The following is a 22,028-nucleotide window of genomic DNA, read 5'->3' as shown; positions in this document are numbered from 1 at the left end:
GATCTTGAGGAGGTATTGACTGATTGAAAGAGAGTTTTTCTTTGTATTCCGCAATTGTGTTTTGAATTGACTAATTTTGGCTCTGGTTTGAGCTGTGTAAAATTCGTGAAGAGCAGCCCAAAGAGCAGCAGAGGTGTCATTCCCTACCATTCGAGTGAGGATTGGCTCAGTCATGGACGAAAGCAGCCAGGAAAGAAGGAGCTGATCTTGAGCTTCCCAATCTTGATAGGTGGTAGAAATCTTGTTTAGGGCACGATCTGCAGTGGAGGTATATTTCTCTGGAATAGAATCTTCGTCAAAGAAACTTGTGAGACGATGTCCTTTGACGGTGGAGAGAACTTGATGCTTCCATGGAAGGAAGTTGTTGTCATTTAATTTGATGGATAGAGCATGTTTGAAGTTGACTGTAGCTTTCGAGGTGGAAGCTTGAGCAGCCATGGTGACAAGAAGACGAAGTGAGACGAAGGATCGGCTTAGAAGCTTTATGGCTCTGGTACCATATTGAAACTTGTAAACAGAACGATTTGGAAGAAGTTGATTGTTATTGATTAATTCCCAAAAATGAGTACAACTGAGTATATATACAAGTAAGTAACTGAATACAACTGAAAGAACTAATCTTCTAACAGAAAGCCTAAGACAAATAACAGAACTAACAACTGGAACTAATACAATTACAAGACTGTTACAGAGGTGTCTTAACATTTAGTACCCAAAAAAGGGAGGTTAGACAGATAGAAGAGCATGGGCCGTGGGTCCTGCTGTCCCACACAAAAGTTATTCGAATTTTGACAATTTACCGAACACGAGTACGGCTCTCTTGGGTGGGAGAGTGGGCTGGTACTGGCGTACTGCTACCGGTACTTAGGGGTAGTAACTGGCTCTAGAATCGCCTAATGTGTTTTCACCCCTCTTCTCTCTCTCTCTTCCTCTCTTTCTCTGTTCAAGGAACAACCAGCATTTTCATGGGGTCTATGCTCGGTGACTGGCCCTCCTACAACCCCCACAACTTTAGCCAACTCCGACCCTCCGATCCTTCCAGTCCTTCCGTAAGTAACTAATCTCTTCAATATTCACCTAACCCATCATTTTAGTATAGTTTTGCCTGCTTATTATCCTTCTCTTGGTGGAATCAAGCTGTTAACTTTGTTGACCTCATTTGCGAAAAGTTTGCATTTTGGGTGATGAGTTTTGATTTTTTCGTGAAAAGGATTTCTGGGTATGTTCTCTAGTGTCATGGTGCATTGTGTTGATTTCTTTATGATTTTTTCTGGGTTTTGTTCTACCTATGTAGAATTTGAACTTCAAATCATGTGAATATGAGTATGGACCTCGTGCTGATAAGCACTTTGTTGTTATTATGGTTTTTCATCATAATAGGAGTGTTGAAAATTGAAACCATTTTTAACAATTGTGGTCATTTTTCTCACAGTCTTCTGGAAATTTCAGAAATTTACAGTAAATTCAATTAATTCTAAGATTGCTTTTCAGCTTCTTGAATTGTTAGAACACAAGCTTTAGTTTTGTGATAAAAGTTAGTAACTTATTTTTTTAATCAGTTTTGGATCAGCCTAGGGTTCTGGTTTGTCAGCTTTTATTATTTTATTTTATAATCCCACTGTGTGAACAAAGCATTTTATTTTTTATATTAGGTTGATCGAATCCTTATAAAGATTTCAAGAGCGCTTGCAACTGAGACTTTGTGCTTGGAACTTATCATAAGTTAAAACACTTTTGATCAGTTCTGATTGTGTAGATAATTTTCAGTTAGAATATTGAATCATCAAAAACTGGAAATTGGCCAATTTGTGGCTAAAAACATAGCATTTCGGACCATAGCAGATACCTGTGGTCAAAAGGAAGGAGCAAAGTGGCCTTTGCACTTTTTATTATCTTTAATCTTGTCTTCCTCTGCTATTCAGTAGTTGATTATGTTTCTTCTCAACAATGTGTTGAGTATTAGTATGGTTTATAGTCATAAGAACAAAAAGAAATGCTAGCAATTCTTGGTAAACATACTTGTCAATTCAGAATATTCTGATAGCCTGGAAAGACCAAGAGAATAATCTTAGAAAGCTCTTTTATTTACTTATTCTCTAATAAAACTGTTAATGTGTTTTTTATTTCTTTTTCCTGTGTGGAATTTACACTTTTGACTTTACTTTTGTTAAAACTATTAATAGATCCAAAACTTTTTAGAGGTTGCTTAATAGTAAGTCAGAAAACATATATTTCTGTGGATCTTAATTAATATTTATTAATAATCTTGTGAAGTGACTTATTTGGTCAAAATCTCTTTTCAGCACTTTCTACTAACAGAATAATTTGGTTGTATTTGCATTTTGGAAATAGAATGCTTTCTCTTTCTTCTTCTATTTATTATAATTATTATTTTAATAAAATTCTTTCTCTAATATAATGTTTATGCTTGTGTGTAGAAGATGACACTTGCAACCTATCATCCCACTCACAACCAGACTCTTCCGCCACCTGATCAAGGTATTTAAGAGATCTCACATCTTTTGTAGTTTTTGCCTTTCGTTTGGATATGGACATGGTTTTGATCCTTTGAGAATTTGTTGATCCTATGCAGTGATAACTACCGAATCTAAAAATATCCTTCTAAGGCACATGTATCAGCGCGCTGAAGAGAAGGTTAGTGATTTGGTGCGCTGCACCAAGTACGTAAAAACAACTACTGTGCATCCAAGTTTAGCCACAAGCACACACAAACACATTAAAAAACATTCGTGCAAGAGCAACACTAACGGTCTTTCCCATTGCAGTTAAGACCGAAGAGAGCCGCTTCAGAACATCTTTTACCGGAGCATGGATGCAAACAACCAAGGGCATCTGTCCAAGATCCTTCCAACTGAGCCAACCTGTATCAATACATGCTATCAATCGATTCTCATTAGCGTTTCCCATTAGCGTAAATGTTCTAATTCTTAATGGTGTCTAAAACGTACATGCTTGCTGTAGAACTGAAGAATATTGTGCTAGCTCATATTGTTGTGAACTGCTTGGCAATATAATATGTATATCCACAGTATACAGAAGAATAAAATGGTTAGATATCACTTTGTTTTTGTTGCTACACTAATATGTATCTGTATTTCTGCATCAGCATATGGCGTGCATTAACTGCATGCTTCTTTCGAACGAAGCAGGTACGTTCCTGCCCCAACTCGTTAATGTTGGAAAGATTGTAACTTTGTACAGAAAGCCAATCTTAAAGATATGTGTTCCTCATGAAATGTATTACTGTTGTGTGTAGCTAAGAGTATGCTTATGCAACACTTGTGTTACGCCTCAACTCTGCCAAAATTCTGCATTTTGTGAAAGGGGTTGGGGCGTATCATCGATACGGAAGTTCATCATGAAGTTTCTTCCATTGTTTTTAAGTTAAAGGTTAAAAGGGTATAGATATTGGTGTTGTAGCTAGCCCCTTAGTTGAACTATGTTGCCAACTGTGGTGGTGATGAGAACTCATATCATATCCTGTTGATGAAGGAGTACAAATATGGTATAGATCTGTATAGTATGGAAATGGAGAACTTGAGCGTTTAAATTTTCTAAGTGTCCAAATTGTCGGTAGGATTAGGGATGGCCAAAATAAAAGCGTGTTTATCTAAAAGGCTACGTGAATTTTTGTATGGTTTTCATTTTCAACATGCTAAATGTGAATGTTGTGGTTCATAGTTAAGAAAAACTTTGGAGGCATAAGATGCGATTAACCAAATTGATTTCCTAACAACGATTATGACATTTTTGTAACCTTTTGACTCATTTTTACAGCGAAGACTCCGAAAAACAAATAATAAATAAATAAATGTAGTAATTTTTACGACTAGTAATCGAATTACTTTTTGTTTCTAAATTGTAATTATAATGCCACTAGTCATAACGTGTTACATGTTTATGGGCTCTTTTCTTTACCAGTAGTTGGTAAGAAAAAACATATATATTTTTTTTTATATAATTTTTTTTATAGGGTTTATACCTTTTTGGATTTAGATCCTGTATTTTGATAAATTACTTTTTAGACTCTATGTTTTGTGAAATAGTTAAAATAAAATCCTAAACTCAATTTTGATGAAGAAAAAATTGAATATAACAACACAGTTTTTAAGTAGAATAATTTTTTTTTGAATTGTTAGTTTAGTAAATTATTTGTGATTTTAGTTGAAAAAACATTGAACAAAATCGGGTTTAGGGTTTTATTTTAACTATTTTACAAAATATAGGGTCTAAAAAGTAATTTGTCAAAATATAGGGTCCAAACAAGTAAGGGGAAAAAACACAGAGTCTAAAAATGTATAAACCTTTTTTTATAAGGGTTCTGTTTGATTAAGTTTTTGTTTTTGTTTGTGTTTATAGGTAAAAACATATAATAAGTAAAAATTGTGGCTTATTTTTGTTGTTTGGACAACTAACACATAAAGAGTTTTTTTTTTTAAGTGAAAAGTTCTTTTGAGAGTGTTTGTGTTTGGATATGTGTTAAAATTTGATCAATAATGTGCAAGTGTACACAATCATCAAGTAATATAATGATAAGTGAGTATCCTCTTTGTAGGGATTGGATTAGCAACAAATTGGGCAAAAATTAACACTTAAAACAATTGGTGATAATTTGATTTAAACTAAAAACTAAGAAAGAAACCAAATAAAATAAAGAACATAAGTGAGCAATGTAACGCTGAGCTAGAATAATTAAATCCATCTAGAATGCAAATTCAATATAATATCTTAGAGGGATGCATTAATAATTAAACTTTGTCAACCGGAACTTTAGAAATGAAGATATGATTTTTCCAAACCTATATGCTATGGGTTCTCAAAACTAAATTAGACATATTCCTATGCAAGTTTAGAATTAAGAACACTAATTAAGCATTAAAGTTCCAATGAGCCATTCAAGATAAATAGCATATACATATACCATCTACAAATCTTGCTTATTCAAGGTAAAAATCATGCATCATTCAAGTATTTCCACTAATTCTATTTTTTCAAAAATCAAGATTAGTTATGAAACCTACAATTGGTGATCAAGCAAAGTTAAGTCTACAATATTGAGCATCACTTGAATGAACAAACTTTAAATAGTAAAAACATTCATAAAACATCAATTAAATTCACAATCTAAGTTCATCAATAATTCTAGCTACAAGAAAATTATTTCATGCTCAAAAACACAAAATTACCCATAATCAACATATCCATGAGTTTACAAATAAAGAGAAATAGACAAATAAAAATACAAAAGAGTAAAGGGAAAGAAGAAACTATGTAGATGAATCTCCTTCCTTGTCATACTCTCTTCTTTCCTTCTTCTTCTTTATTCTCTCTTTCTTGGGTATTTCTTTCTCTATATTCAGCTCTTGAATTAATTCTATCTAAAATATGGGTAAATGGAGACGGTCTTTTTTTCTTTTTCGGCTAGGGTACAAAACTCTTTTTCCCAAAGTACACAAATGCCCTCTCAAAATTCTACACGTGAGACTCTAATTTTTTCTTCTAGAATTTACTCAAAAATGCAGTTCACTATCTCTGATTTTAGCCACCTCATCGCTCTTTATCAACTCAATTAATGATGTCAAGTGTCTCTTCTTCATATGCTGAATTTCCCTCTTTGAATCGTGCTGAAAATGCTCAAGCAAAATTTGATATTTCAGTACAAAATAAACAATTAAGAGTCATTTCACTTTTCATTATTTTATTTGGACAAATTCAAGCATAAACTCCTTTTTGATATTTTCAGCTCTAAAATACCAAAAATGACACAAGGACACAAAAGAACATAAAAAGGAAAAAAAAATAACAAAAATACACAAACATCACTCAACTTAATTCTATATTAATAAGCTTAAAAGTATGAAAAATAAGTTATTTTTCAAGAGTTATATAATTATCAATAAAAAAAATTCATTAAGAATTGTGAATATTATTTTAAATTAGAAAATAGATTTTCATAAATTATTTTGAGAGAAACTAGTCTTAGCTTCTTCAAAAAGATCTTTTGAATTAAAAAATGAATTTTTTATTTTTTACTCAAACACTTCTAAAAAGTTTTTTATTTTATTTTAGAAACTAAAAAAAAAGCTTAAATTTTTTTTAGCCAAATGGAGCCAAAATATATTTTAGTGTCAAGAGTGTTGGGAAGATTATATCTTGCAAAGATTTGTGAAAAAAAATTAGTTTGTAGAAGACAAAATTCAATACTATTTCATAATTTATGTTTAAAATTAGGTACTTAAACTCATTTCTTTTTTTATATCATATCCATTTTCCATACAACATTTTGTTAGATGCAATTGAATGACATAAGTTTTGGGTCATGGAAATTATTTTTGTAGAGAACAAGAGCGGTAATAACTAATAGGGACATAATCAAAGGAGGATGGTCTTTGATGCCGGAGCAAGATGAGAGTGATACTCTCATAATTATATTTTAATTTGATTAATTTTTTAATTTTGTTATATATTTACGAGTAATAATATGTGCACCACATATATTTAATATATTTATGACTTGTTTAATGAGCTTCAAAACTCATGAAGAAGAGATGCAAATCGCCAGTATCGTACAACGCATACATCCATAGAATCACTATGTTCAAATTTATAATCTTTTTTTTTTTTTTTTTGAAATTAAAGAAACCTGACAAAGCCGAGAACAGAAAAACTAAAAAAATCAGAGAAAACACAGACTAAACACAAGGAATAGGCTTTTCTGCAGACAACACAGAGAAAGCATCAAGGGCTAACTCCCCATTCCAATTGGCACTAGAACCCACACCAAGGGGTGATTTGTCCAGACAATGCGCCAATTTATTGGCTTCACGGCAGGAAAAAGAAACTCCTCTGCACCGCGGATCCTCGGCAAGGGAGCAGATCGCCAGGAGAACACCATCCTAGTCAAAAACACCTGATGAGGGCTTCGACATTGTAGCGACAGCACCCAAGCAGTCGGATTCTACCCCAAACGAGCCCGCATCCAGATCTCCCCCAAGCTTCAAACCCTCCTCCACGGCCAACAGCTCGGCCACCAGGTTACATAATTATTATAATCTAAGCCATAATAACTAAAGGTTACATAATTATTTGTTTAAAACCAAGTTATTATAACCTTAATAGTTTCAAAGCCTCTGAGCATGCTATGGGTGCCTAATAACTAAACAAATTGTTTGAAAAATCATTTGTTGATGTTTTGGTTGGAGGTAATACAATAAATGAAATAGAAAATAACCAATTTTCATTCCATTTTTTTGTTTGGTTGCATTTTATTAAAAAAATTTATCAATTTTTTTTATTCATATTAATTTTGTTTCCACTCCATTCTTATTTCTTATCTTATTCTCATTCTTAGTCTTTCATTTTCATTCTCTCTAGCTAAACGTCACATTAATTCAATGAAAACAAACTCCGTTTATTTTCAAATGATATTAAACGACTTTCAATTTGATTTTCATACCACTCAAGTATAATCATGAATTGTAAAACCGTGCTAATTAAATGAGAGAACTTGTACTTGAAAGAAATTTTGATACTTGTCAACTTGAACAAGTTTAAAACCCACATGTTTGATTGTTATAAAGTTTCATCATACACCTGAGGGAACCATTTACAGAACCAAGAATAGTATGCTGGATATTTTGAATGAAAAAATAATTGGGGTTTGTCCACATTTTTTGTGAGTAGTTATGTCTCTCAAGAATAGCCTATATATAGAGATCATAGGTCTTAGTTTTAATTACACAAAAAACTTATATTCATATATATATTTTGTCTTTCTTTGAAAATTAAAGATATATATATTTTCAATATTGTTTTTTCTCTTTTTACTCCTTAGAGTTTTTTTGTTTAGAGTTGTATAATGTGATAGAGTTCGGACATATTTGGTTCGGCGAAGTAATTGGGTTATTTGTCGTTCACCCAGGCCTCGACTTTTAATTTTTTTCTTTATAATTATTGTGTAAATTAATTATAATTGCTATTTATATTATGTTATTTATAATTATAATATTATTATTTATATTATAATTATTTATATTGTGTTATTTATAATTATAATATTGTCATTTATATTATAGTTATTTATATATTGTTATTTATAATTGTAATATTATTATATATATATATATTATAAGTTATTTATATTGTATTATTTATAATTATAATATTTATGTATTTTTAATTTAGTAGATATAAATATTGTATTTGTCATATTGTGTTTATTCAAGTATTATATACGTTATGTTTTTCCTACAATCTTAAAACAGATTATTGTTTAAATATAATATTTGAATGTTAGATATATTTTATATTATTATAAATATATCTATCAGTCATATTTCTATATCTATATATTGAAAGATATTGTTATTGCGAAAAGTTCGTTTGAACTTAAATCTCACTAGAGAAGTTCTGGGAACTGAATATTTTCAAAAAAACTAGATTGCTGAGGCAGGGGCTAGACCCTTCTTCTAGTATTCTTTGGAAATTATCTAGTAGAGATATTTGAGGCTGGATAAATACTCAAAGAAAAATTCTACGAGAGGCTAGACCACGAAAGGTTGGGTTTTTAACCGTTCCAAGCTAACCTAAGAATTTTCTTTAAGTTTGATCTAATAAATCTATCAGCCATGGTGTCTGAGATAAACCTAGTCAATTCCAACCCAATGGAGCGGTGGATTAATACTAGTGCCACTCGGCATGTATGCTTAGACAAGAGACTGTTCAAATCTTTTGAACAGGTAGATAATGGCGAGAAGATTTTCATGGGAAATTCTGCCACATCTAAAATTGCGGGTCAAGGAAGTGTGATCCTAAAAATGACTTCTGGAAAGGAGCTGACTCTGAACAACGTACTGTACGTACCAGAGATCCGGAAAAACCTAGTGTCTGGTTCACTATTGAACAAACACGGATTCCGAATTGTATTTGAGTCAGACAAAGTTGTTCTGTCCAAAAGTGGAATGTATGTGGGAATAGGTTATGTAACTAATGGGTTGTTTAAACTCAGTGTAATGATTGTTAAACCAATTATCAATAAAGTTAATAACTCTTCTACTTACTTGCTTGAGTCTTCCAATGTTTGGCATGGTAGACTAGGACATGTTAATTATGATACTTTACGGAGATTAATTAACTTGAATCACATACCAAAATTCCACATTGATTCAAATCATAAGTGTGAAATTTGTGTTGAGGCAAAACTAACAAGATCTTCCTTCAAAACGATTGAAAGGAATAATGAACCCCTAAATTTAATCCATAGCGATGTATGTGATTTAAAATTTGTTCAAACAAGGGGAAGCAATAAGTATTTTATTACTTTTGTCGATGATAGCACGGAATATTGGTATGTGTATTTGCTAAAAAGCAAAGACGAGGCTATAGAAAAATTTGTTCTCTATAAGACCGAAGTTGAGAATCAACCTAACAAAAAGATTAAGGTGTTGGGAAGTGATCGAGGTGGTGAGTATGAATCACCATTTCGTGAATTCTGTGCAAAAAATGGAATCATCCATGAAACAACTACACCTTATTCACCTCAGCAAAATGGTGTTGCTGAACGAAAAAATCGTACATTGAAAGAGATGATGAATGCGATGTTGATTAGTTCTGGATTGCCTCAGAACATGTGGGAAGAAGCTATCTTATCAGCTAATTATCTTTTAAATAAGATACCCAAAAAGAAAGAAGATAAGACCCCTTACGAGTTATGGAAATGAACGAAACCTTCCTTCAAATATTTAAGAGTGTGGGGGTGTCTTGCCAAAGTGGGTGTACCTTTACCAAAAATGGTAAAAATAGGTCTAAAAACTATTGATTGCATTTTCATTGGTTATGCACATAATAGTAGTGCGTATCGGTTTTTGGTGTATGAGTCTAAAATATCTGACATACACAAAAACACGATAATGGAATCCAGAAATGCGTCGTTCTTTGAACACGTATTTCCTCTTAGATCAAAAGAGGATTCAAGTTCGTTGAAACGAACACATGAGACTATTGCTGAAAATAGTCAGGATCAAAGTCAAGAATGTGAGGATGAACCTAGACGTAGCAAAAGAATTAGAACAGAAACATCTTTTGGTCCAGATTTTTTGACCTATTTGCTAGAAGGTGAACCTCAAAGCTTTGATGAAGCTGTGAACTCCATTGAAAGCTCTTTATGGAAAGATGCTATAAATAGTGAGATTGAATCCATACTTCAAAATCACACCTGGGAGTTAGTAGATCTTCCTCCAGGATGTAAGCCTTTAGGGGCCAAATGGATTTTCAAAAGGAAAATGAAATTTGATGGTTCAATTGATAAGTATAAGGCACGACTTGTAATTAAAGGTTATAAGCAGCGTGAAGGCCTTGATTACTTTGACACTTATTCTCCTGTGACGAGAATAAATTCCATTAGGATGATACTTGCTATTGCTGCGTTACGCAATCTTGAAGTACATCAAATGGATGTGAAAACTACTTTTCTAAATGGGGATTTAAATGAAGAAATTTATATGGAACAACCCGATGGGTTTTCCTCCCCAGGTCAAGAAAGAAAAATATGTAAATTGGTGAAATCTTTATATGGTTTAAAGCAAGCACCAAAATAATGGCATGAGAAATTTGACCAAACTATGTTGGCAAATGGCTTCAAAATCAATGAATGCGATAAATGTATTTATGTTAAAGAAACAGATAATGACTATGTCATTTTGTTTCTTTATGTAGATGACATGCTCATTGTTGGAAGCAGTGATAAGATGATCAAATCTATCAAGAGTATGTTGAACTCGAAATTTGACATGAAAGATATGGGTCTTGCAGATGTCATTTTGGGGATTCAAATCTCAAGGACATCTGATAAGATCATTCTAAGTCAGTCACATTATGTGGACAAAATTCTTGAGAAATTCAACAAAGAAGATTCAGGTGTATCCAGAACCCCTATAGATTCGAGTCTACATTTGTTCAAGAACAAAGGGGAGAGTGTCTCTTAGGTAGAGTACTCTAGATTTTTTGGAAGTCTAATGTACTTAATGAGTTGTACAAGACCTGATATAGCCTACGCAGTTAGTAAACTAAGTAGATACACGAGTAATCCAGGGTCTGACCACTGGAAAGGAATAACAAAAGTACTTAGGTACTTGCGATTTACTCGTAGCTATGGGCTGCACTATACTAAATATCCAGCAGTACTTGAAGGGTATTGTGATGCTAATTGGATATCTGATATGAAAGACTCAAAGTCTACGAGTGGATATGTGTTTACACTCGGTGGTGCAGCTGTATCATGGAAATCTTCTAAATAGACGGTAATAGCTAGATCCACGATGGAATCTGAGTTTATTGCCTTAGACAAGTGTGGCGAAGAAGCTGAATGGCTTCGTCAATTTTTAGAAGATATTCCAAAATGGCCTAAACCAGTGCCAGCTATTGGCATACATTGCGATAGTCAATCTGCAATTGGTAGGGCACATAATAATATGTATAATGGTAAGTCTAGACATATACGTTGTAGACACAATACCATTAGACAACTACTCTCAATTGGAGTTATCTCTATTGACTATGTGAAGTCAAAAGGATAATATTGCGGATCCGCTAACCAAAGGGTTAAATAGAGAGTTGGTTGAAAAATCATCGAGGGGAATGGGTCTAAAGCCCATGAATGAATAAAGTCAATACAGTAGACACCCCACCTAGTTGACTGGAGATCCCAAGATCTAGGTTCAAAGGGACAACTAAAATTGTAAAGACTATGTTGGATCACTGTGAGGGTTATCCTCATTGTCCATTCCTATGATGAAACAGTGATAACCGTAAGGAAAAGGTTAAGCTATGCTTTTAATGATTTCTTATGCGTCGAAATGTCGAGCAGAGTAATACGGGTTACTTTTAATTAAGAAAATCACCTATGTGAGAGTGAAGATGGGCCGCTTCTATAGGGATTGAATAAGGGCTCAATTCCTAGAATATCTCTTGCAGAACTAGGGAAATGTTCAGGGCCAAAACGAACATAATCTTGAGAACCAATATATGTCAGGAAAGATTCCTGTGTGTGGTATATCATCGTTTATATGAACGGCAGAACAATTCAAAGACATCGCATCTACTGATCAGCTAGTAAAGTAAATATACTTACACAAGGGAAGGTTCAAAGGGTAACACCTACCTATCCTATGCATGTTTCTACCGTTGAACTCTATCACCTAGGTCTATTTCTTTTGTTGGTTTGTTTTTTCATTCATGTGGGAGATTGTTGGATATTTTGAATGAAAAAACAATTGGGGTTTGTCCCACATTTTTTGTGAGTGGTTATGCCTCTCAAGAATAGCCTATATATAGAGATCATAGGTCTTAGTTTTAATTACATCAAAAAATAAGTCTTAGTTTTAATTACACCAAAAACTTATATTCATATATATATTTTGATTAAAGATATATATATATTTTCAATATTATTTTTCTCTTTTTACTCTTTAAAGATTAAAAAAAAAAAATATTAAAAATATATATATCTTTAATTTCAAAGGAAGACAAAATATATATATGAATATAAGTTTTTGGTGTAATTAAAACTATGACCTGTGATCTCTATATATAGGCTATTCTTGAGAGGCATAACCACTCACAAAAAATGTGGGACAAACCCCAATTATTTTTTCATTCAAAATATCCAACATAGTACATAACAAAAATAAACATATAAATACATCACAAACAATAACAATTTACATGGATCAACTAATTTGGCCAAAATTGTTTGGGCTTGAAAAAAACTTGTCAGTTGGATTGTTTCGTAGTTCACAACCTTGAACTCAATCAAGGGAATGAAACAAATACGAAAGAGAAGTCTGTGTTAAAAATTGGTACAATATTTTGGTGCATGTATCATTATTTTATATTTATAACAAAAATAATTCACTCATGATTTATTATCACCCACTTTATCTACCTTTACCTTCAACTTAAATGATATGCTATTAACAAATAAAAAATTGATTACTTTAGTATTGTTTGGTAACACTTAAAAAAATAGTTTTTTATTTAATTAATTAAAATTTTGAAAATTAAACATAAAATATATTTGGTAACTCTAATTTTATTTATTATTTTTTTAAATTTTAATTAAAATTTATTAAATTTTGAAAATAGAATTTTTTTACTTTCAAATTTTTTTTAAACAGCTTTCAATTTTTCTTTTTTTTTTCTTCTCTTCTACAAATCAACAACTTATATTATTAAACAAAAAAATAACAATAAAACTTATTAAAAGCGTTTATTATTTTTTGTTTTTAAAAACAAAAAACAAAAATAGTTACCAAACATATTTTTATTTTTTAAAAATAAAGAAACAAAAATAAAATAATATTCTATTTTTGTGTTTAAAAAATTTAAAAACAAAATTTTTACCAAAAGGACCCTTTATATTTCCCAATTTTTTTTTCTAAGTTGGTTTAATTTACTTATTATTTGAAAGTTGATTATCGCTCACAAATCTTACTAGATTTAGTGAAGTTCTTATATTTACTATAAGATCATGGATTCCATCCCACATTATTCAGAGACGGTGAAATAGATTTTACTATAGCAAATATTTTGTTATTTTTAATAGTTTTTATATATTGTTAAATCAATAGTGTCATCCATCAATTCAAATTTTTAAATAGTTAACTTCACAATAAAAATTGAATAATCAAAATTTTGAGATGGACAAATATTAATTTTCCTCCCTAAACCATAGTTTTTGTAGAGTTTTGCCATTGAATTATTTTTTGTGACAAAAATACCTCATGAATTATGGAGATCATTGCAAACATGTCATTTTTGTTACATCATGTTCATTCTTTAAACAGTTTGTTATGTAGTCACATGTCAAATGCATAATTACAGTACGAGAGTCTATTTAACTAATTGAAGTTAGTCGAAATCAAGTTTATTGAAGCTAAACATGTAAAAATTAGTTCTAAAAATACAGTTACATATTTTCAAAATTTGTCATTATATCACTATGAATGTATGTATTTGTTTCTTATGACTGTTGAATTCTGTCACATTAGCGCAACATCGGTGTTACATGAGCAAATTATTTAAGAAAATGAACGAAATACAATACAAGAGGCACATTTACAATAATTATTATAGTTCATGCATATTTTTGCCACGAAAAATAATTTAGGAGCAAAACCCTATAAATATCATAGTTCGGCAGTAAATATTCCAATTTACCCTTTTGAGATATATAATTCCCCGAACATACTAGTATTAGGTTTGGTTTCATAAGTAGATTTCCTAGTCCTATTTAATTATCTCTATGTCTATCCCAACAACTCACAATGACGTTGAGGCATTTTCAGCCTTCCCTTCAAGGCCTTTTTAACAAATTCTTTTGCAACATATTTTGACTTTTTGTGTGGTTGCTTCCTTTGCCCAAACCTTTGTGACCAATTTCACTTTGGTAAATGGCCAGACCTAGGACTACCATTTTTTCTTAAATAGACTATTAATAAGTTTATAATTTTTTATTTTTCTGGTGTGATGTTTTATGATCAATACTCATAATATTACCATTCTAGTGACAAAAAAATGTCACAAAAAGTTATATTTATTTTTAATAACTATTTTTTTATTAAAAAAATAAAAATAAAATCTAGCCTAAAGCACTGTTAGCAGGACCATACGATGAGTAATTAAGCAATAACTACAAAAATTAACGGCTAAAGATTAGATACCACTCATGGTGTTTGGTAGAAGTAAGCCAAGCTTATGCATTGTTGTACCATACGCTTATGCAGATTGTACTCTGCCAAATAAAATTTATTTTTAATTAAATATATTATTATTATTATTATTATTATTATTCAAAAAACAATACCTAAGAGGGACTGAGTCAGCACTGAACCGAGACCACATACCCGCGACCTCGAGCTTCGACGGCCATGGCGGCGGCGACACCCGTGTGCGCTTCTACTATTCCAGCACAGTACTCCAGTAACTCCGTCAAATCATTCCATCACTCCCATTTCACGGTTGCAGTTCCCAGAAATCTCTTCTCATCGTCCTCATCATCTCATGTGTCTTTGAGACAATCCAAAACGACGCCGCTTTCGGCTCTGCCTTCTGTGTCAGCCGCCGGAACCGCCGCCTTGGAAGCGGAGCAAACTCCGTCTGAGGTATCCGCGACTCCCTCAAAGATTCTTCCTTTTCGGGTCGGTCACGGGTTCGACCTTCATCGATTGGAGCCCGGGTATCCTTTGATAATTGGAGGCATTAATATACCTCACGAGAAAGGATGCGAGGCTCATTCTGATGGTAATCTCTCGCCCCTGAAATGGGTTTATTTCAGTTTCTGGATTAAGTTGCTAAAAACTTTCAATTTTTGTTGTTTGGTTGCTGAGAAAAAAAGCATTTGTGTACTTTTTCAATGCAGTTTCTTGGGGTTTCTTTCTAAAGAGAAAATTATAGATATATTCTTTGATTTGTGCTTGCAGGGGACGTTTTGCTTCATTGTGTAGTTGATGCTATTTTGGGTGCTTTGGGGCTTCCGGATATTGGACAAATTTTCCCGGATTCTGATCCCAAATGGAAAGGGGCTGCATCATCAGTTTTCATCAAAGAAGCTGTAAGTTGTTATTGTTTGGTTAAGTTATGCAACTTTGAGCCAATTTTGTTTGATTTTTCTATGCATTTTACTCTTTATTGAATTGTCTTGTTCTTACAAACCTTCATTCATATACAGATTTAACTTGAATAAGTTCTTGGTATATTTCTTTTTCTCTGTTCAAACATAAATTCTAGGCAAGAGATGATTTTTGTTTTTTTACATAATGTTCACTAAGAATTTGAGACTAAGTTTTGCCATTTTCAACACAAACCCAAATGAAAGAGACTATTGGTTAATAGCCTTTGATAAAGTCTTACTGATCTCTCTCGAGGTCTGACCTTTTATTTGAAGACAATAATGAATAAATAAACTGTAGAATTTATACACCACTCATTATGCTGAAATTATCCTTTAGGATATACTTGAAGTTTTTTGTTTGAAAGATTGTTGTTGCGTGTCCAAAAGGGAACAATGTCTCTTTGTGACAAACAATGGAACACAATTATAGAAAATCAAAGTCACTCTGAGCTATAAGCATATTAATATCTTATCCGTTTTAGGTGAGACTGATGCATGAGGCAGGTTACGAGCTTGGAAATTTAGATGCAACATTAATTCTTCAAAGACCGAAGCTAAGTCCACACAAGGAGGCTATCAGAGCCAACTTATCTGAACTTCTAGGAGCTGACCCTGCAGTTGTTAATCTGAAAGCGAAAACTCATGAAAAGGTTGACAGCCTCGGAGAAAATCGAAGCATTGCTGCTCACACTGTGGTTCTTCTTATGAAAAAGTAGACTGATGAAGAAGAAGGCTTGGAAATCCTGGTCAAAAACATGTGGTTAGTAGTTGTAACTTCCATACTAATACAATTCTTACAGAAACTATTACATTTTCTATGAATCAGGTTTATGTAAATGTCACCTTACATGTGTCTCGGAAGAATGTTCACATTATGAATAATAATAATAATAATAATATATCCAAGCAAATGATTCAGAGGTTGAGCTATGCATTTTGTGTTTTAAATTTCCAACCATATGGGAAAACATGAACACGCAAGAGAACACAGTCATCCATGTGTATATTTTTGTCAGTTTTGTGAACAAGACTTGTATTGCACGTGTAAATTGATTAGTCTGAAAATTTATGAATTGGTAAGACTTCATACTGTCCAGATATGTGTACCGGTGGTATCATCGTTGTCTTTGGTGGCCCAAATTTGATAACCTTATAATGTGATTGTGAAGTATAATTTGAATTCTAATATAATTAATTTCTCAGTCAAATTAAGTTTTTAGTTAATAAACCTGCTACATAGCAGGCAAGCACGATTATTTGCTTTGATTTCATAGTTTAGAAGACCGGTTCTGAGTGAGTTTCATTTACTATATTAGCTACTTGTGTTTCCAAAATTATGAGTCTGGTGGTTCTTCTTTAATATTAGCTTCAAAGCAAAATTTGCTCAACTACAAGTTTCAACTTCCCAAATATTCGAATATTCTAACTCGTGACTTTGACAATAACAATAATAATAATAAAATATAATGTAATATTTATGATTTTCCTTGTTGGAAGTTGGCCTGACGAAAGTGGTCTAATTACTCAGCTCCACCATGGAAAGCTAAACAACCCCCAGCTGACCAAGAAAATTTCACCATTATTTATTTTAACATAATGATGGTTATGACTTCACAATATTTTTCTTCGTAAACAATTAATGACACACCTATATCAATTCATATGTTTATATTAAAAAATGACACACCCTTATCAATTTATATGGTAAATTGGTTCTTATGTTGTTAAATGACAATTCAGATTCTGAGTTTTGCAAAATAAAATAAAATAACACACTGACTTCGGTTTTGATCAAGATAATTTCAAATATAAGATCAATTGTTGGGCCCTTAATGATATGATGGGTTCAGAGAAGCGGAGAATGTGACTGAGAAACAGATGGAGAAATATTATATTTAAAATTATTTTGACTAAAATGAGGTTCAAGGTATTATTTAGTTTCATTTTACAAATTCTAAGATCAAAATTGCCCTTTAACAATATAGAGGAATTGATCGATTTTTTTTGTACAACACATGAGTCAAAATGGTATTTACTTATGTTTATATTACAAAGAAACATATAAGTCTTGAGTTAATATAAGAGTAATCAGTGAAAATGGATTCTCTTTAAGCAATACTTTGCAATATGACATAGTAATTTTTTGCAAGATAGTATGTGTTGAGAATTTTTTATAGGGTATTGAGTGTGTTTGGAAGATAATTTTGCCAAGAATTATGAAATAAAATAAGTTATTGTGCAAAGTGATTATAAAAAGGGAATATACTCATTTGATACCCTACTTTAATGAAATATAATTTTGGTACTCTATGTTCTCGATAATGATCATCGAATACCTTGTAATTTGAAAATCAGTATAAAATGGTACTTTGTTATTTGTTGAGTAATTGTGAGTCATGATACCATTCTATACCAATTTTTAAATACATAGTGATGATCATTATCGATAACATAAGGTACCAAAGTTGTATTTTTTTTTTGTTAAAACACAAGGTACCAAATTAGTATATATCATTATAAAAATAAAAATAAAAATAAAAAATAGAGTAAATGACAACTAAAAATATTCAATGTTTCCAAAATATTATGTTTTTATACCCAAAATATATACAATATTTTCAAAATGTTGTACTTATATAGTCAAAAAAAATTTTGACAAATATTTTCAAAATGTTACATTTTTATACCTAATATAATTTATGTTTCACAGTTTAAGCTCCATTTAATCATTTGAGTTTGGTCTTTTACAAAAGATTTGATATAAATATGTAATATTTTGAAAATATTAAGTATATTTACTATAAAAAAAACTGGGTGTAAAAGTATAATAGTTTTTAAAATTTAAGTATTTTAGCTGCCATCTATTCTAAAAACATTTTACTAAACAACTCATAATTGAAACTATTTGAACAATATATAAGATATTCAATTAAATCTATATACATATTATAAATATTTTATATAAGATTGTTTAATTTCCTCGATTTTTTGCCATCTTTATCATGCTTTAATCCACGATCAAGAAAAGAGTCGTATCTTAATTTTGAGAGAAATAAATCAATTATTGGCTTTCTCAACATTGATTGTAGCTGTTGTGGTGTAGTTGGAAGAAGTAATTGGATGTAGCTATATGATTATAATAAAACTAAAGATAGTTCTAATGAATGACAAGAAAAGTAAGAGTAGTTTTATGGTTGACAAAAAATATTAAAGTATTTCTATGACTAATAGTAAAGATAAAAAAAAAAAAAAAAGTGCTAAATAATGTATAAGAATAACGATAGATGTACTTTTAATTTTACTATTAAATTACATATTATAATATGTAATGAATCTTCACCATATAATTAAATATCATGTGGTCTTCCCACAAAAATATTTATAACTGAGATTACTTATAAATCTATGTGTAATTTGAGTTTGTAAATTAAGAGTGCATCTATCATTATTTTACTGAATAATTGTTAGATTAATATAGGAATAATTCGTGGTTTACAAATCATTTGGCCAGTATAAGAATCTTATAAACATGGATATTGATTCAAATAGAGTTTTACAATGTTTAATCTTTTACCTCTACATCAAATTTGTTCTTAATATATTCATTTTCACTCTCAATAAAAAAAAAATATATGTATAATTTTTTTCTTAAAAAAAGTATACTTTTTAGTATGACATACATTTTGTTTTTGACAAATTTAGTATGACATGAATTTAGTGTAATAAAATGGAGTGAAAAAAATGAATAGTATGAAAATTGAACTAATTTAGTACAAATTATATTATTTGACGTATTTACTAAACTTTAATGAGAATCGAAATTGATAATATTGAAAAACAAAATTTATAAGAATCAAAATAATTATTTATATTATGTTGTTTATTAAAATTGATTAGAAAAGAAATCAGAATTATTTTATTTTGTTTACATAAGAGAAATTCTATTGGCACCCACTTTTTTTTTCTCTAATCACCTTCTATGAATTAATTGATTGTTTCCAATCATATTTTGTTATAAATTTTTACAAATATTCTTATTAGTTATTTAACAATAAAATTATATTTCTTCACACACATTTCTAATACATAAAATTAATAACAAGTATAAAATAATTTATAAATGTTAAAACTTATTTATTTTTATATATTTTCATTTTTTTTCTTTTAAAACATGGAAGTGAAACATTTTATAATTTAGTAAATTTTCTACGAGGTGAGTTTTTTTTTTTAATTTTAATATTATTTATTCTTATTTTGTGTTTAATAGAATGAAAATTAAATTTGTAATTGAATTTTCTTTTAAAATATAGAGATGTATCAATTTTTTTTTATTATTTTAATAAATCATGGGTGTATATTTTTTTTTCTTTTTAAATTTCTTTATAAAAGATAAAATTTGTACCAATGAAAATTAGTAAGGGGTGTGAAAATAAATTTTTCAAATTTTCAATTTTATGAGAGGTGTAACTAGAAATGGGCTGAAGAGAGAAAAAAAGGGTGCCAATAGAAACTCCATTTACATAATTAGGAAACATTAAACTTAAATTGACTGAATTACATTTTTTTAATAAAAAATATATATAGAGTATAATTTTTGTGAGATATATTTTTAAGGGACAAAATTATCTTTTGATTTTTAATTTTTAAAAATATAATATAGAAACTTCTACCCTCAATTGGATTCCTTTAAGGGTCTGTTTGGTGCGTAGGATTGGATAGGATTATTGTATTGGATTGGATTATGTTGGATGGAATGAGATAATTTAATATCAACTTATGTTTGATATAGTATTGGATTAGATAAAATATTATATTAATTTTATACTTTAAAAGGGCTTGGACATTGTGTTTTTTCTAATTATCTGTTTGTATTACTTGTTTTGATAAATTACTTTTTGAATCTTACGATTTGTAAAATAGTTCAAATAGATTTCTAAACTCGATTTTAGTCAAAGTTTTTTGAACTAAAATCACAAATAATTAACTAAACTAAAAATTCAAAACAGAGACACATTTATTCTGCCTAATAATTATGTTGTCATATTCAATTTTTCTTTATCAAAATTGAGTTTAGGGGTCTATTTAAACCATTTTATAAAATAGATGGTCTAAAAAGTAATTTGTCAAAACATATAGTCCAAGCAGGTAATGAAAGAAAATACAATATCCAAAAAGTATAAAACCAAATATAAAATTATTCGAGTATTAATATTTTAATTTACTTTTCAATTGTTTTAATTTATAAAATAATAAAAATAATATATATGGGGTCCATTAACATTGAAATATGTAATTATGGTGGGATCCACTAGCATTAGACCACTTTTCGGGTGTGAGACGGATCATGTATTTTATCTAATTACTTGTTTGAACTTTGTATTTTGATAAATTATTTTTTGGACTATGTGTTTTATAAAATGATTCAAATAGACCCATAAACCCAATTTTGATTAACAAAAAAATGAATATGACAACACAATTATTAGACAGAATGAATGTGTTTTTTTTTTTGAATTGTTGATTTGGTAAATTATTTGTGATTTTAGTTAAAAAAACTTTAATTAAAATCTGGTTTAATAATCTATTTGAACAAATTTATAAAATATAGGGTCAAAAAAGTAATTTGATCTTATTATATATCTTTATTTCTTATTTTAGCAAACATATGTGTAAGAATCATTACCAAACAAGTTCTTATTCACTCTATGTCAACAATGCCAATTTTAGGTTGGAAATATCAATAGAAAGAGACTTCATTTCTCGATCTCTCTTCTTATTTTTGCTTGCCATCTATTGATTATTGTTCTCCTCGTGTCTATCTTCCTCCTATCCTCTCCATTTATTTAAAAAAAAATTCTTCTCTCAAAATTAGTGTTAGAAATTTAATAGAGAAAATATCAATTTGACCCTTGTATTTTTCCCAAATACGCGATTGATTTCTGTATTTTGTTAAATGACAATTCGGACCATACGTTTTACAAAATAGATCAAAATAGTACCTTATACCAATTTTTGGTAAAAAAATATTTCATTCTCAGCTCCTCGATCACTTTCTCCACTTCTCTTAACCGATCACATCACTAACGACCCAATAATTAATCTTATAATTGAAAATATTTTGACTAAAATCGAGTCTGAAGTACTAATTTGATCTATTTTGTAAAACTCATGGTCTGAATTGTCATTTAACTCAATTACGTATTCGAAAAAAGTACAAGGGTGAAATAGTATTTTCCCAAATTAATAAAGCAAAGTAAATATTGGAGGGGGCATTTACTTTCTCAGCCACGTGGTGACTCCGTCCGTCGGTGATGAGAAAATTGTGTTGGAAAAAATGTTA

The 22,028-nt window shown here is 30.4% G+C and overlaps 2 protein-coding genes across 3 annotated transcripts; both read left to right on the top strand.

Annotated features, from left to right (window-relative positions):
* The first annotated feature begins 708 nt into the window (after positions 1 to 708).
* LOC133778496 (DET1- and DDB1-associated protein 1) lies at positions 709 to 3,097 on the top strand. 2 transcript variants are annotated; one of them, XM_062218442.1, is made up of 4 exons: positions 709 to 1,049; positions 2,439 to 2,499; positions 2,594 to 2,655; positions 2,787 to 3,097. In XM_062218442.1, the coding sequence occupies exons 1-4, from the start codon at positions 897 to 899 to the stop codon at positions 2,874 to 2,876; spliced, it is 366 nt and encodes a 121-aa protein (XP_062074426.1). In that variant the 5' UTR covers positions 709 to 896; the 3' UTR covers positions 2,877 to 3,097. The 2 variants fall into 2 exon arrangements, with proteins under 2 accessions (XP_062074426.1, XP_062074425.1); XM_062218441.1 differs by having other exon boundaries at positions 762 to 1,049; positions 2,442 to 2,499.
* An 11,762-nt stretch (positions 3,098 to 14,859) lies between these two features.
* On the top strand, positions 14,860 to 16,614 carry LOC133778495 (2-C-methyl-D-erythritol 2,4-cyclodiphosphate synthase, chloroplastic). The gene is made up of 3 exons (XM_062218440.1): positions 14,860 to 15,318; positions 15,498 to 15,628; positions 16,171 to 16,614. Exons 1-3 carry the CDS (start codon positions 14,946 to 14,948, stop codon positions 16,402 to 16,404), a joined length of 738 nt encoding a protein of 245 aa, XP_062074424.1. The 5' UTR covers positions 14,860 to 14,945; the 3' UTR covers positions 16,405 to 16,614.
* The last annotated feature ends 5,414 nt before the right edge of the window (positions 16,615 to 22,028 follow it).

The sequence above is a fragment of the Humulus lupulus genome, chromosome 5 (genome assembly GCF_963169125.1).
Source record: "Humulus lupulus chromosome 5, drHumLupu1.1, whole genome shotgun sequence".
NCBI lineage: Eukaryota > Viridiplantae > Streptophyta > Magnoliopsida > Rosales > Cannabaceae > Humulus > Humulus lupulus.
The sequence above is the reverse complement of the archived record's forward strand: the minus strand, read 5'-3'. Positions and strand labels throughout refer to the sequence as shown.